Source organism: Helianthus annuus, chromosome 10 (assembly GCF_002127325.2).
Source record: "Helianthus annuus cultivar XRQ/B chromosome 10, HanXRQr2.0-SUNRISE, whole genome shotgun sequence".
Lineage (NCBI taxonomy): Eukaryota > Viridiplantae > Streptophyta > Magnoliopsida > Asterales > Asteraceae > Helianthus > Helianthus annuus.
Window position 1 is genome coordinate 29,069,108 of NC_035442.2, and position 16,542 is coordinate 29,085,649.

Consider the following 16,542-nt stretch of genomic DNA (forward strand, 5'->3'; position numbering starts at 1 on the left):
TGATGATTCTTGATGTGTATGATGTTCTAATGTGTATAATGTTGATAATCGGCTAAAGGGTCTTGACTTCGGACATATATATAGCATGATGGAATTTTGGTGTTTTGTGTTTGAATGAGGTTGAACTATTTATGTTGATGAACATGAAACCGAGTTACATATGTCATATATTCGGCCTAGTATAGAACCGAGCCTATAGTGTTATGTTAGATAAATGAGATTGTTAACCATGATTATGCTTATGATTGATGCAAAATGTGTTAGAATAAGGTTGAATATGTGATGAATGTGTTTGAATATTTGAAGAACACTTTGAATGATAGTTGAAGATTGAAAACCCTTGTGATTTTGATCCATCTTTGACTAATAGCCTGATTAGGAAAACTGTTAGTGGAATGCTATTGGTTATTTCCTGATTTGGGCCTGATTATATTGTACAATTTGGCTGACCATATCTGCATCAACACGTGAACATGAAAACGACTGCTACCGACTCGCAATCACCCGATTGCGACTCGCAACCACAGCGTGATGACTCGAGACCACGCGGTTGCGACTCGCAACCATAACAGGACAAGTCGAGACCACAGGTTACGAGTCCCGTTGCGACTCGAGACCTCAGCATGACAAGCCGAAACCACGGTTGCGACACCGGTTGCGACTCGCAACCACCTGAGATCAACACACAGCATGACTCGAGACCATGCTTGCGAGTCCGGTTGCGACTCGAGACCACACTTTGGGCCTAAGTTAGTGGGCCGAATTTATGGACTTCTGTGCTACTGTTGATATGTTATTTGGGTCTGTTATCACGAGCCCAACTGTTTGGGCCTTACACTTAGACTTTGGGCTGTGCTTGAATGATAACTATGAACTGTTACTGTTAAACGTGTTGCCATACGTGTTGAACATTTGTGCACTACTTGGTTCGAATCTGATTATACGTGATATCCGTGTTAGGACGTTATTGACTACTTGCGACTTGATTGATCTTTCTGTGATTAACTGCCGAGCAAACCAAGGTGAGTTCACACCCTCTACAAAGCATGGGATTCCCTGGGTTGGGAACGGGGTTAAGGAACGTGGATTCCTCGTCCTCCTTGGGTAGGACGTCAGTGGTTCAGGAATGTGATTCCTCGTCCGGATGGACGGATAAACGTACTAGACTAAAACTCTATCACGAAGTCCCTCCTTTTTGTATCGACTAATCGCCGGGCCAATGGCGAGCGGGTCATTAGTTAGATAGCGCTATTTAGGTCTGACAAGCCTCACACCGTGCCGCAGAGGACGGGCGTGAACTAATGGATCTGGGGCACGTCAATGATGATAGACATTGATGTTTTCAGGGCACCTAAACATGACTACAGTCAGCAGTCGATATGGTAACGAGTCTAGTGTACGCATGGGGTAGCCCCCACGGCCGAAATGCCTGATAACTAACATGGGGTAGCCCCCACGGCTGGTATGCCGGAGTAATTGGGAACGAACATGTCACGTTTTTAAACTATGGGGTAACCCCCACGGCAGGATGCCAGTAAAGGAAACTGTTTTCGGAATAACTAAAACAAACGCCCACCTGTGAACTCACTCAACTAGTTGTTGACTCGTTACTACATGCTTTGCAGGACCATAGGTACTCAGCTGGAGCTTGCATGGAGGAGGATCGTTGTGGGACGGGGATTGCTACAAGACTATGTTAAACTTGAAACTTTTGGAACTTATGTTATAACTTTAAACTTATGCTTCCGCTTGCAACTTAACTTGTTTGTATTGAAACACCAATCGTATTGGTTAAACTTTTATGATCATTATATGCTTGTTCAGTATGATTGGTGGCTGGATCCTGGTCAGTCACGCCTCCAAGCGGTAGTACTCCGCAGGTGGGATTTTGGGGGTGTGACAGATTGGTATCAGAGCCATTGGTTATAGTGAACTTGGTTTTAATAAAGGAGAAACGTTTTTGTTAAAACCAGACTATAACCGGTTTAGTGCTCAACGGTCCACAACGACACTTCGCTCCTCATGCAAGGCTCGACGTTCTAGGTAATATGGTGTATGTATATTGCCTACTTGTTAGTTACATAGTACATTGCTCGTGGTATGCTTGATTAGTATAACTACTGTTGTTTGAACACGTGTGTGCTTACTCTGTCCTACTATCATACTTTCGCGAACCTCTCTCACACGTATTACTCTTATTATGAAGAACCATGTCTGGACGCGTTAACATGACACAAGCCCAGTTGACGGCTTTGATCAACGAGCGAGTTGCCGCAGCGCTTGCAGCTGCACACGCGGGAGGTATATCCTGCAGTCCGAAATTGCTCTAGGATCATTTGGATCCTACTCTCGTGAACCAACCTTTGTGTTAAACTCTGTCTTTTCTTTCACCTACCTTAGGTCAGTATGCTCAGGCACCGGTGTGCACTTTTAAGACCTTTATGGACTGTCGACCCACAACTTTTAGCGGCACTGAAGGAGCAGTAGGTCTCCTACACTGGTTTGAGAAACTGGAATCTGTGTTCGAAATGTGTGAATGCCCTGAAGCGCGCAGGGTGAAGTATGCTACTGGTACTCTCGAGGGTTTGGCCCTCACGTGGTGGAATGCTCAAGTGCAGATGTTAGGGTTGGTTGCTGCCAACGCCACCCCATGGGAAACTTTCAAGGAAATGATCAGGGAGGAATACTGCAGTCGTGACGACATTCACAAGCTGGAAGATGAGTTTTACAATCTCAAGATGTCGGGGTCAGAGATTGAAGCATACACTAAGAGATCGCATGAGCTTGCCTTGTTGTGTCCTACTATGGTGGACCCTCCATATAAGCGAATTGAACTCTATCTCAAGGGCTTGGTGCCAGAGATCCAAAGTCATGTGACTTCAGCGAACTTGACTACTATCCAACAGGTTGTACAGTTGGCTCACCGTCTCACTGACCAAGCGGTGGAGCAGAACAAGTTACCGAAGCGCATAGGTGCTGCAACTACTTCTGGTACTTCTAGTGGGGATAAACGGAAATGGGATGGAACTTCAAGCAGGGGTTCAACTTCTGTGCAATCTCAGTCTCAGCAGAGAAAGACGGACGATCACAAGAGCCCCAGTCAGCAGTCGTCTGGTGGTCAAAGTCATGGTGGGTACAAAGGGAATCACCCCAAGTGCAACCGTTGCAACCTACATCACAGTGGGCCATGCACCAGGGGCAACTGTCATCGATGCAACAAGCCTGGCCATGTTGCAAAGGATTGCAGAAGCGCATACCCCGTCAATCAGAATCGTCAACAACCTCAGCAGAACCAGCGACAGCAGCAGGGTAACAACAAAGGATGCTTTCAGTGTGGAGCTGAAGGTCACTTCAAGAAGGATTGTCCTCAACTGAATCAGAACAACAACAACAATCAGGGGAATGGTAACAATGGGAACAACAACAACAATGGTGCTAGGGGACGAGTGTTTGTGATTGGTCAAGGTGAAGCAAGGAATGATCCCAACGTGGTGACGGGTAAGTTCCTTCTCGACGACTTTTATGTTACAGTCTTATTTGATTCGGGTGCCGATACTAGCTATGTGTCACTAGAAGTTAGTAAGATGCTTAAGCGTATACCTACACCCCTGAGCGACAAGCACACCGTAGAGCTAGCTAATGGTAAGAGTTTGGAAGCCTCACACGTAGTCAAGGGTTGCCAGCTTATTCTCGCTAACCAGACCTACTCTATTGATCTTATTCCTATTGTCTTGGGTAGTTTCGACGTTGTCATTGGGATGGATTGGTTATCCCGACACCGAGCAGAGATTCTTTGCAACGAGAAGATCGTTCGTATTCCTGGATTAGGTAGTGAACCTCTCATGATTCGTGGCGATAAGAGAAGTGCTGTTGAGAACATCATCTCTCTTCTTAAGGCCCAGAAATGCTTACGAAAGGGCCACACTGCGATTTTGGCTCTAGTTACTGATACCACAGAAAAGGAGAAGAAGCTAGAAGATTTTCCCGTTGTACGCGACTATCCTGAGGTATTCCCTGAGGAATTACCTGGTCTTCCGCCCCATCGCCAAGTTGAGTTTCAGATTGATCTAGCTCCTGGAACTGCGCCTGTAGCCCGTGCACCTTATCGTTTGGCACCATCAGAGTTGGAAGAACTCTCCACGCAACTACAAGAACTCTTGGATAAGGGTTTTATTCGTCCTAGCTCATCGCCTTGGGGAGCTCCAGTGTTATTTGTGAAGAAGAAGGATGGTACCTTCAGAATGTGTATCGACTATCGCGAACTCAACAAGGTGACTGTAAAGAATCGTTATCCTCTACCGCGCATTGACGACTTGTTCGACCAGTTGCAGGGGTCGAGCTACTATTCAAAGATTGATCTGAGATCGGGATATCACCAGTTGAGAGTCCGAGAAGAGGATGTCTCTAAGACAGCCTTTAGAACTCGTTATGGGCACTATGAGTTTCTGGTCATGCCGTTTGGGCTGACGAACGCACCGGCAGTTTTTATGGATTTGATGAACCGAGTTTGCAAGCCGTACCTGGATAAGTTTGTTATAGTCTTTATCGACGACATCCTGATCTATTCTAAGAGCAAAGAAGAGCACGAACAGCATCTACGACTTATCCTGGAACTCCTTCGGAAGGAACAACTTTACGCGAAATTCTCGAAATGCGACTTCTGGCTTCGTGAAGTCCATTTCCTAGGGCATGTGGTGAACAAGGATGGGATTCACGTTGATCCATCCAAAGTGGAATCTATTAAGAACTGGCCTGCGCCTCGCACACCAAAGGAAATTCGCCAATTCTTGGGATTGGCAGGTTACTACAGGAGATTCATCAAGGATTTTTCTAAGATCGCGCAGCCTCTCACCTTGCTAACGCAGAAAGGCGTTGTTTATCATTGGGGAAATGCACAAGAGTTGGCTTTTCAGCACCTAAAGGATAGACTTTGTAGTGCACCTATCCTTTCACTGCCAGAGGGCACGGAAGATTTTGTGGTTTACTGTGATGCATCAATTCAAGGTCTTGGTTGTGTATTGATGCAACGAGATAAAGTCATAGCTTACGCCTCACGACAACTCAAAGTTCACGAGAAGAACTACACGACACATGATTTAGAGCTGGGAGCTGTTGTTTTCGCACTTAAACTATGGCGGCATTACCTATACGGAACCAAGTGCGCCATCTACACCGACCACAGAAGTTTAGAACACATATTCAAGCAGAAGGAACTGAATATGCGACAGCGACGATGGGTCGAGCTGCTGAATGATTACGAGTGCTCTATCAGGTATCACCCGGGCAAGGCCAATGTTGTGGCAGACGCCCTCAGTCGGAAGGACACTACGCCTAAGCGCGTAAGAGCTCTACAACTCACGATCCATTCTAGTCTACCTTCGCAAATACGAGCTGCTCAGATAGAAGCACTGAAACCAGAGAACATTAGAGCCGAAGCCCTACGCGGGTCAAGGCAACGCTTAGAACAGAAGGAAGACGGTGCTTATTATGTAACAGGACGCATTTAGGTCCCGCACTATGGCGACTTACGAGAACTTGTGATGGATGAAGCGCACAAATCTCGCTACTCGGTACACCCTGGTTCGGACAAGATGTACCACGATATTAAAACCACGTATTGGTGGCCTAGCATGAAGGCCCACATAGCAACTTATGTCAGCAAGTGTTTGACTTGTGCGCGAGTCAAGACGGAATATCAGAAACCCTCAGGCCTACTTCAGCAACCAGAGATACCACAATGGAAATGGGAGCAAATTTCCATGGATTTCGTTACTGGCCTACCTAGATCACAGCGCGGAAACGATACTATCTGGGTGATCGTGGATCGACTCACGAAATCCGCACACTTCTTGGCAATCAAAGAAACAGATAAATTCTCCACTCTGGCGGAGATATACCTCAAGGAAGTTGTTTCGAGGCACGGGGTGCCCACTTCTATCATCTCTGATCGAGATGCACGTTTTACTTCGGAACTGTGGCAGGCAATGCACAAGTCTTTTGGCTCACGTCTTGATATGAGCACAGCGTATCACCCACAGACGGACGGGCAGTCCGAGCGTACTATTCAGACCCTAGAAGACATGCTTCGCGCTTGTGTAATCGACTTTGGCAACAGCTGGGAAAGGCATCTGCCACTCGTGGAATTCTCGTATAATAACAGCTACCACACCAGCATTAAAGCTGCTCCGTTTGAGGCATTGTACGGACGTAAATGCCGGTCACCCCTCTGTTGGGCAGAGGTGGGGGATAGTCAAATCACTGGTCCAGAACATGTGGTAGACACTACTGAGCGGATTGCTCAAATACAACAACGCATGGCGGCCGCTCGTGACCGTCAGAAAGCCTACGCCGATAAGGGCAGGAAACCACTTGAGCTCCAGGTTGGGGAGCGGGTATTACTCAAAGTTTCACCCTGGAAGGGTGTGGTTCGTTTTGGTAAACGCGGCAAACTCAACCCACGATACGTTGGACCTTTCGAAATTCTTGAGAAAATAGGCAAAGTGGCCTACAGACTGAAATTACCAGCAGAACTCGGTGCAGTTCACAACGTTTTCCATGTGTCAAATCTGAAGAAGTGTCTGTCAGATGAGACGCACGTGGTTCCTCTGAAGGAACTCACGATCGACGAACAGTTGAAATTCGTCGAAGAACCTGTCGAGATCACGGACCGGGATGTTAAGGTCCTCAAGAGCACTAGAATACCTCTTGTTCGAGTTCGTTGGAACTCACGTCGCGGCCCAGAGTTCACCTGGGAGCGCGAAGATCGGATGAAACAAAAGTATCCCCAACTGTTTGAGAACAGTACAAACGCTACTGAGGCTGAAGCTACGGAATTTCGGGACGAAATTCCAGATCAACGGGGGGTGGATGTGACACCCCAGGATAACCGGGAAAACCACGCAACTTGACTAGCTTCCTCAGTGAGTGCCATCAAATTTCGGGACGAAATTTCTTTCAACTTGGGGATGATGTGACAACTCGAAATTTAAAACCTTTCGTTGTAACTTGCTTGTACATTATGTGACTAGTTGACTGACTAAACTTAATGATATACGTGAACTTTTATGTGTTTTGTATGTGTGCATTGTATATATATTTATTTATTTATACGAGTTATATGCGAGCCGAGAACCCGACCGAGAACAAGGAACCCGACTCGAGACCATGAGGTCTCGAGTGTCTAGTAATCGGTTTTGGGCCTTGGGCCGAGAACCTTTGGCCGGTTGGGCCTTTGGGCCGTAAACCCACTCGAAACCCACTAAGGGTGCACACACTTGAACTAGCCTATATAAACCACCCTTAGTTATTTGTTACCACTTTGTTGAACACCACAACACACACACTCTCCTACTTCTCTCTCACTTAAACTCTAGAACACAAACACTTCATCATTTTCGGACCTTTGAAGTTTGGATCGGCTCACACTCGAATCGGCTAGAAGCTTCACACACACCTCACCAAACCGGTTAGTATCCATGATGTTTTGACTCATATTTGTTGTGTTTGTGCTTGAATGGATGTATGCATGAGATGGTGCTTAGTGTTAGGATTTACATGATGATTCTTGATGTGTATGATGTTCTAATGTGTATAATGTTGATAATCGGCTAAAGGGTCTTGACTTCGGACATATATATAGCATGATGGAATTTTGGTGTTTTGTGTTTGAATGAGGTTGAACTATTTATGTTGATGAACATGAAACCGAGTTACATATGTCATATATTCGGCCTAGTATAGAACCGAGCCTATAGTGTTATGTTAGATAAATGAGATTGTTAACCATGATTATGCTTATGATTGATGCAAAATGTGTTAGAATAAGGTTGAATATGTGATGAATGTGTTTGAATATTTGAAGAACACTTTGAATGATAGTTGAAGATTGAAAACCCTTGTGATTTTGATCCATCTTTGACTAATAGCCTGATTAGGAAAACTGTTAGTGGAATGCTATTGGTTATTTCCTGATTTGGGCCTGATTATATTGTACAATTTGGCTGACCATATCTGCATCAACACGTGAACATGAAAACGACTGCTACCGACTCGCAATCACCCGATTGCGACTCGCAACCACAGCGTGATGACTCGAGACCACGCGGTTGCGACTCGCAACCATAACAGGACAAGTCGAGACCACAGGTTACGAGTCCCGTTGCGACTCGAGACCTCAGCATGACAAGCCGAAACCACGGTTGCGACACCGGTTGCGACTCGCAACCACCTGAGATCAACACACAGCATGACTCGAGACCATGCTTGCGAGTCCGGTTGCGACTCGAGACCACACTTTGGGCCTAAGTTAGTGGGCCGAATTTATGGACTTCTGTGCTACTGTTGATATGTTATTTGGGTCTGTTATCACGAGCCCAACTGTTTGGGCCTTACACTTAGACTTTGGGCTGTGCTTGAATGATAACTATGAACTGTTACTGTTAAACGTGTTGCCATACGTGTTGAACATTTGTGCACTACTTGGTTCGAATCTGATTATACGTGATATCCGTGTTAGGACGTTATTGACTACTTGCGACTTGATTGATCTTTCTGTGATTAACTGCCGAGCAAACCAAGGTGAGTTCACACCCTCTACAAAGCATGGGATTCCCTGGGTTGGGAACGGGGTTAAGGAACGTGGATTCCTCGTCCTCCTTGGGTAGGACGTCAGTGGTTCAGGAATGTGATTCCTCGTCCGGATGGACGGATAAACGTACTAGACTAAAACTCTATCACGAAGTCCCTCCTTTTTGTATCGACTAATCGCCGGGCCAATGGCGAGCGGGTCATTAGTTAGATAGCGCTATTTAGGTCTGACAAGCCTCACACCGTGCCGCAGAGGACGGGCGTGAACTAATGGATCTGGGGCACGTCAATGATGATAGACATTGATGTTTTCAGGGCACCTAAACATGACTACAGTCAGCAGTCGATATGGTAACGAGTCTAGTGTACGCATGGGGTAGCCCCCACGGCCGAAATGCCTGATAACTAACATGGGGTAGCCCCCACGGCTGGTATGCCGGAGTAATTGGGAACGAACATGTCACGTTTTTAAACTATGGGGTAACCCCCACGGCAGGATGCCAGTAAAGGAAACTGTTTTCGGAATAACTAAAACAAACGCCCACCCGTGAACTCACTCAACTAGTTGTTGACTCGTTACTACATGCTTTGCAGGACCATAGGTACTCAGCTGGAGCTTGCATGGAGGAGGATCGTTGTGGGACGGGGATTGCTACAAGACTATGTTAAACTTGAAACTTTTGGAACTTATGTTATAACTTTAAACTTATGCTTCCGCTTGCAACTTAACTTGTTTGTATTGAAACACCAATCGTATTGGTTAAACTTTTATGATCATTATATGCTTGTTCAGTATGATTGGTGGCTGGATCCTGGTCAGTCACGCCTCCAAGCGGTAGTACTCCGCAGGTGGGATTTTGGGGGTGTGACAAGTACGTCTTAAGGACATAGAGGTAAATGAGAAACTTATGTTTGTAGAAAGACCTCTACAGATTGAAGACAGAAAAATCAAGAATCTCAAACACAAGAGATTGGTTCTAGTTAAAGTAAAATGGGATTTTAAGAGAGGACCGAAGTACACTTGGGAGCTTGAATCAGAGATGCAGAGAAAATATCCACACCTGTTCCAGTAGACCTCGAGGACGAGTTCTAAAATAAGGTAGGGAGGATATAATAACCCTCCTAAAATATTTAGAACACCCCTATTTGCCCTAAAATACACCCCGTATACGAAAAACGACCCAAAATACCTTTAATTTTACAAAAATTAAATAAAAACAAAATTTAAAGAGCTCTGGTGGGGCGCGACAGACACCCCTAGGTCTGTCGTGGGGCGCGAGCGAAGGAAAAAGTGGCGCAGCCCGGTGCCGTCATGTGGCATGTGCGTGTCAAGCCTAGCCGATGATTGGCCAAGGCTAGGCCCTAGCTAGCCTAGCTCGCGGGCCGCGAGAAACGACCCTTAGTTAGTCGCGGGGCGCCAGAGACACTCTGATCAGCACTATAAATAGGGACCTTCGGCATTTAGTCTAATTCATTCATTTTCGATCTTTCTCTCTCAAATCTCTGATAGAAATTATTATATCGGGTATTATACCCACTAAAATAGCGAAGCTCTGCCTCGATGTAAGTATCATAACCCCCGGTTACGTATTAGATACGCTGCCCGATTGATCTAGTGCTCCGTAACGCATGTCGAGGCTCTGCCTGACTCAGTCGTTGGAGTTCTGTTTCAGGGAGGGTATAACTAATGTAAATTAGGTTATTATACTAACGCGTGTGCATTGTTTAATTATTAGATCATAATTATTAGATCGTAACTAGGAAATCATAAGGAAATACCTAAACTAGCAATGTTAGTAGTTCCTCTTTTCACAAACTGTATTTACAAAACCTCAAATGTTTAAATTATATTTCACAGTGATTGAGTATTTGTAAATCTAAAATTATCATCGGTATGTTGGGGTTTTGTATACAAAATTTGTTACTACACTGTGAGTAGTAGCATTACCACCTGTCAGGATTAACAGTACCGTGGGTGGTAATTAAAGTAGATGTAAACAAATGTAATTGCTGGATTGCCCTCAATGCTGTAAAATGATAAAACCTGTTTTGATTAAATTGGGATTCACTCCCCAGTATTTCTTGCTGATAAAATGTTTTTAAACACGTTTCAGGTAACAAAATGTGAAAGCCAAATAGAAGCCAGCTGGACAGCACTGAAGGCTTGGAAAAGTGGCTATAAAAGTTATCTAAATAAAGAAGATGTTTTATTTCAATAAATTAGGATTTATCCCTATAAATATGTTTGTAATGGAAACTTGGGAATTTCCCATGTATTTATCATTATAAAAATGTGGTATTTTACTCAGATAAAATATTTTCTAACTACGGTCCTGATGTAAATTCCGCTACCAAATTGATAAACACCGATACCACTGATACGGGTTCGCGGCCGCCCGTTCCCAAGGTTAGGGGTCGGGGGTTGCGACAACTTCGTACTACCTAGACTAGGATGAATGGATTGTAAAGTTTTGATTTTTATTATGGATGTTTAATTAATTTGATGTTCATGCTTGCTTAGAGTTGTTTTATTATTTTTTATTGCTTCGTATGAGTCTTGGTGGATGTCTTTCACATAATAGGTTCATGCTAGATTATGATATTGTTTTATAATCTTTTGGGTTAATTGGCCAATACACCTTAGAAGCAGTAATTAGTAATTTAATAAATCTGAGTGTTCTACTAATCTTAATAGATGTGAGGTGCGAGATTATTGTTAGGTCTAAGTCAGTAAATTGCTAGGTAGGGTCTTCGTCAGGAGTCTAAACTAGTTGCCCTATTGACCGTTGTCTAACAAATCAAATTAAGAATCCAAGTCTCTCCTAGATTTATAGTCTGTGAGGGAGTAGATCGAATTAGGATACTTTTGTAAACCACTTAGATAACCCGTGTGGGAGTCTAGATTAATCGGTGTCCATAACAGCCTTTAGAGCTCCATAAGTGTCTTCTCGAGAAGGGTCGAGGATCTTGTTCGGTGTCTAGATAGGTTTAGAATTAGAATATCTCGGTTCCATAATAATTAATAATCCTAATAAATCATTACTAGTACAATCCAGGATTCCAGTCTAGGTAGTCTTTTCCATCATCTGAGTAAAAACCCGAGTTAGTTTGTGTTTACTTAATTTAGTTAATTAATTTAATTAAATCCTATATTTAGGATATTTAGAACCCCCCCCCATCAAATATAAAAACAGTTAGTGTCATGTCCGTGTCAGTGTTAGTCTAGATAAGTTAGTTAACGTAGTTAAATTGAGTCATGTGGGTTCGATATCCGGACTTACTTAGCTTTACGAGAGTCGATTGGTTCGCTTGCTGGTTAGTGGTTTAGTCAAGTTTAGAGAGTCTAAAGTATTACTTAGTGTCTAATTTAGATTAATTTAGGTAATTTTTATTAAACTACTTTTAGCACCTCACTGGTACACACATAAGTATATAAATTAAGTTCACGTACAAACAGCCTTATCGTACAAAACGTACGAAAGGCATGAAAAAGCAAAGAAAAAAAACGCGGTGACATTTTCGTAATTATTTACTCGTAGGGTGATTATCAAAATTGCTCTACAAATGATCTTGTAGGGTAATTTTGATCTTGTATGGTAATTTTGTAAAATGTTCTTGTAGGGTAATTTTGAAACTTGCAGAGTAAGTTTGATACACTTCTAGAGTAATTATGGTACTCTATAAAATTACCCTACAAGATCAAAATTATCCTACAAGATCATTTGTAGAGTATTTATGATACTCTACAAAATTACCCTACAAGATCAAAATTACCCTACAAGAACATTTTACAAAATTACCCTACAAGAACAAAATTACCCCACAAGATCATTTGTAGGGTAATTTTGATAATTACTCTACGAGTAAATAATTACGAAAATATCACTGCATTTTTTACCTTTTCACCTTATTCGTACGTTTTGTATGATAATGGTATTTGTATTTGATCTTTTGTCATCGGTATATAACACAAATTATATGATTATTCTTTAACCATACCACTTATTCACTTAATTACTTAACCCAATCAGGACCCAACCAATCTAATTTATTAGCCCAACTACCAAAGCCCAAACCCAACCCAAAGATTTTGAACTAAATAAAATAACCCAAACCAACCCACCCTTTCGACTTCCAAATCCCTCCCCAACTGAAAAAAGTCGCCCAACGACACATCAGTACAACGACCATGCGAGTTTGTTGGCCGGAAAATGTAAAATTCCGACCGTTCGGACCGTTATTATGTCAGAATTCCGACTTAGAACGGGTATCCTTTCTTTATTGATTATTTTTGTTGTTTTATGTGGTGATTAGGAGAAAATATAGATGTATAAGGGTTTGATCTTTTTATGTTTTTTGATATTTTTTTGGTTGTTCTAGACTTATAGTTAATGATATTGTTGTTTTATTTAAAGCTTTGTTTGTTTACATGATTACTAATCAACATTTAAAACTAGGGCTTGACTGTTTGAAAATTAAGATTGAAAAATATGGATTATGGTATTGATTGAACATGATTGTTTACTTTATTTAAGTGTTTAGTGTTGTTTTATGAACTTATGGAGCGATTCATATGTGATAGGAACCATGAGTAGGGAAGTTATGGCACAATTTCTCAAGAGGCAAGGGGTTGAATCATCTTTCGAATTCGTTGATGTGGATACTCTTTCTTTGGATCCTCATTGTTAGGGGTTAATTTTTATAACTATGGATCATATATCCTTAGACCAGCCTGGATCACTGATCCTTAATAAATGATGTAGGAAGTCTGAAGATCATGGATTCTTATTATTTTACAACTTTGCTAACAATTGTTCTCTATATTTTTCATGATAGTATGCAGGTCATGGATGACGTGGACCAAGTCATGGCGAGAATCTCGGTCCATATTCGTTGAAGATGCCGCACATGTTCAATTAGCTCAACGTACACTAGCTTGGACGTGGTCGTCCTACATTTTCGGACTTAGTTGTTATTTCAATTTAAAGGGTTGATCAAGTGTTTATAGGCATGACATTACTATTAGCTAACACACACTCTCGAATACAAGCTCTCGAATACACTCTCACATTAGCAAATATCCATTATACCACACTTGATCAACATCCGAAGTTGTAAACATTTTTGTGCAATATAGTTGATAGTGATAGTTTTCACTATCCGAGGTTTTTTTTTTGTGCCGGAGATCTCATAAAGATCAAGGGCTTTTTCTCGTATAAATCATTGTGTTCATTGTTCTTAACATTTCACATTTGATCATACACTTGTTTAACATTCAAGCACCTACCTCACAAAATCAGATTTGGTTACATTATCCTTTGTTTGATTTTTGACCAAAACACTCATGATCTTAAGCCGATTGTATCATACAACGTGAATCAGCGAGATGGGATTAGAATGACATACCTACTAAGAGGAGCATGTCAACCAAGAGGTATTGAATTACCACAATCAATGTTTCAAGGTAACGAGTTAAGAAAAATTAAGGAAGAATGGTTAACAAAAAGGAGTATAAGGGATGGTTAGAGTATAGTTCAAAATCGGATCGTGTGTTTTGGTTATGTTGCTGCTTGTTTAGGGGCCAATTTGGAGATCATAGAGAAACATTTGTGTCCGAGGGGTATAACAATTGGAAAAAAAAAGTGCATGAGGTACTTGAAAAATATGTTGGCATAGTTAATAGCGTCCACAATAAATGTTTCCAAGGGTGTGTCGATTTACTTAATGAAAATCAAGCCGTACACACACGATGGGACAAAAAGACCCCTAAGGAGAAACATGAATACCGACTTAGAGTAAGTGCTTCTACTATGCTTGGAAAAAGGTTGTGGAATGGCGGATTGGCGTTTCATGGCCATGATAAATCAAAAGATTCCTTAAATAAAGGAAATTTCTTAGAGATTCTAGAACTAATGGGTGAAATGAATGAAGAGCTTGGTAAGGTTATATTCGAGAATGCACCCACAAATAACCAAATGACACGTCCTAAAATTCAAGCGGACATTAGACATTGTGATGCTCAAGAGGTACCTAAACAAAATTTTGAAAATCTAGGTGATGATGTTTTTTTCTTTTTAGTTGATGAATCATGTGGCGTATCCAAAAAAGTACAAATGGCGGTTGTTATTCATTATGTTGATTAAGTTGGGATTGTTAAGGACATTTTATTGGGCTTGTTCATGTCAAGGAACAATCGCATTAACACTCAAATCGGCTATTGATGATATATTTGCACGTTATGGGTTGAGTTTGAAAAGGTTTAGAGACCAAGGTTATGACGGGGCAAGTAACATGTCGGGTGAGTTTAATGGCTTAAGGGCTCTAATTTTAAAGGAAAATTTCCAAGCTTTCTATATTCATTTTTTTGCACGCCAACTTCAACCAGTTGTTCTGGCGGTTACTCACAAACACACACCTATTTGGAAAGTTTTTGAAACGATAACTAGTTTAACAAATGTCTTTTGTGCATCTTCCAAACGAAAAGATATGCCTCGTGAAAGCCAAAAAAGTAAATTGGAAAACATGGAAAACATCCTTTGTACTGGATTTGGGTTGAATCACGAAATGACACTTTCAAGGACCTGAGATACACGTTGTAATTCCCACTACAAGATGCTTTCTCGTTTGATTACTTTATATCCAAACACTATGGAAGTTCTTGGATGGCTTGTAGAAACGGGTTGATGTGCGTGCGGTGTGATATATTTTTATGTATATTTTTAGCACTTTTTAACACTTTACTCAAGCTTTAAATTTATAAAACACGATATTTTATTAACACCAAACACACATATAGGCAAGTGCACCCATCGTGAGCGTAGTATAGTGTTGGTAAGATACCGAGGTCGTCCAAGGACACAAGAGCTTTTAGTACCGATTTATCCTCAACGTCTAATCAAATCAAAATTTTAGAAAAATGTTTTAAACTAGAAAATAAAAACTAAAAATGCTGAAAAATAAAAATAAAAATAAAACAGATAGACAACATCAATCACTTGGATCCGACTCGCCTTTAGTGTAACCTTTGATTATTTCCGCACTTTTTCACTTTTTAAGAGATTATCTTAGTTATAGTAGTAGGCCCCTCTTTTGAAGGTGACGTTACCCTCAACCCAGTAGTTTGAGTCAGCAAGGATACAATCCTAAAGGGTTGGATTATTGAAAGATAATTAATTAAGTTATTAATGCGTATTGTGGTAGGCCCCTCTTTTGAAGGTGACGTTACCCTCGGCTAAGTAGTTTGAGTCAGCAGGGATACAATCCTAAGTAGCCGGGTTAATGTTTTAATAGTAGTTTACATATGAAGGGATCAAGAAATTCGAACCCCCGCCATCCAATACCAGTGGGTATTGAAGGAGGTCCTATTAAGCTTGACCCAGGTCCTTGCAGGATCTATACACTGAACAAGGCAAGAGGCTTACCAAACCATTCCCTTAACCCCCGACCAGGTATTCAACATATCTCCATATAGACCGTGGAGATATGAATGGTGTAAATCTTTTATTTTATATAGACAGTAAAATAACGCCAAGACACCACAGACAAATGATAAGGAAGTTTCACCTTCAACATAAGAAACTAGTTATTAAAGTCATTAATACATAACCAAATAAAAAGTGCGAAAAGATTAAAAATAAAAAGTATTACACTAAATGCTTGTCATCACCAAGTGATGTAAGAGACTTAGGCAAACATGGCCTTTGATTGTCAAGAACTCTTACTATCAATCTTGGATCTCGAGACTACTACACACACTCTATGATGGATGATGGATGATGGTGGTGGATGTGGGTTGTGATGGTGGTGGTGGGTGGGTGAAGTGTGAGAGAGGTGGTTTGCCAAGGGATGATTTGAAAGTGAGCAAAGCACCCCTATTTATAGTCTGCACAGAACCCCGGACACGGCCCCGTGTCCACCCATCTTCTCTTTCTTCATTAAATGCAGTTTGTCTGCATT

At 41.9% G+C, this 16,542-nt stretch overlaps 1 protein-coding gene across 1 annotated transcript; it reads left to right on the forward strand.

The window, feature by feature from the left end:
* Window positions 1–14,078: 14,078 nt before the first annotated feature.
* On the forward strand, window positions 14,079–15,171 carry LOC110880883 (zinc finger MYM-type protein 1-like). The gene is made up of 2 exons (XM_022129317.1): window positions 14,079–14,612; window positions 14,665–15,171. Exons 1-2 carry the CDS (start codon window positions 14,079–14,081, stop codon window positions 15,169–15,171), a joined length of 1,041 nt encoding a protein of 346 aa, XP_021985009.1.
* Window positions 15,172–16,542: the final 1,371 nt, after the last annotated feature.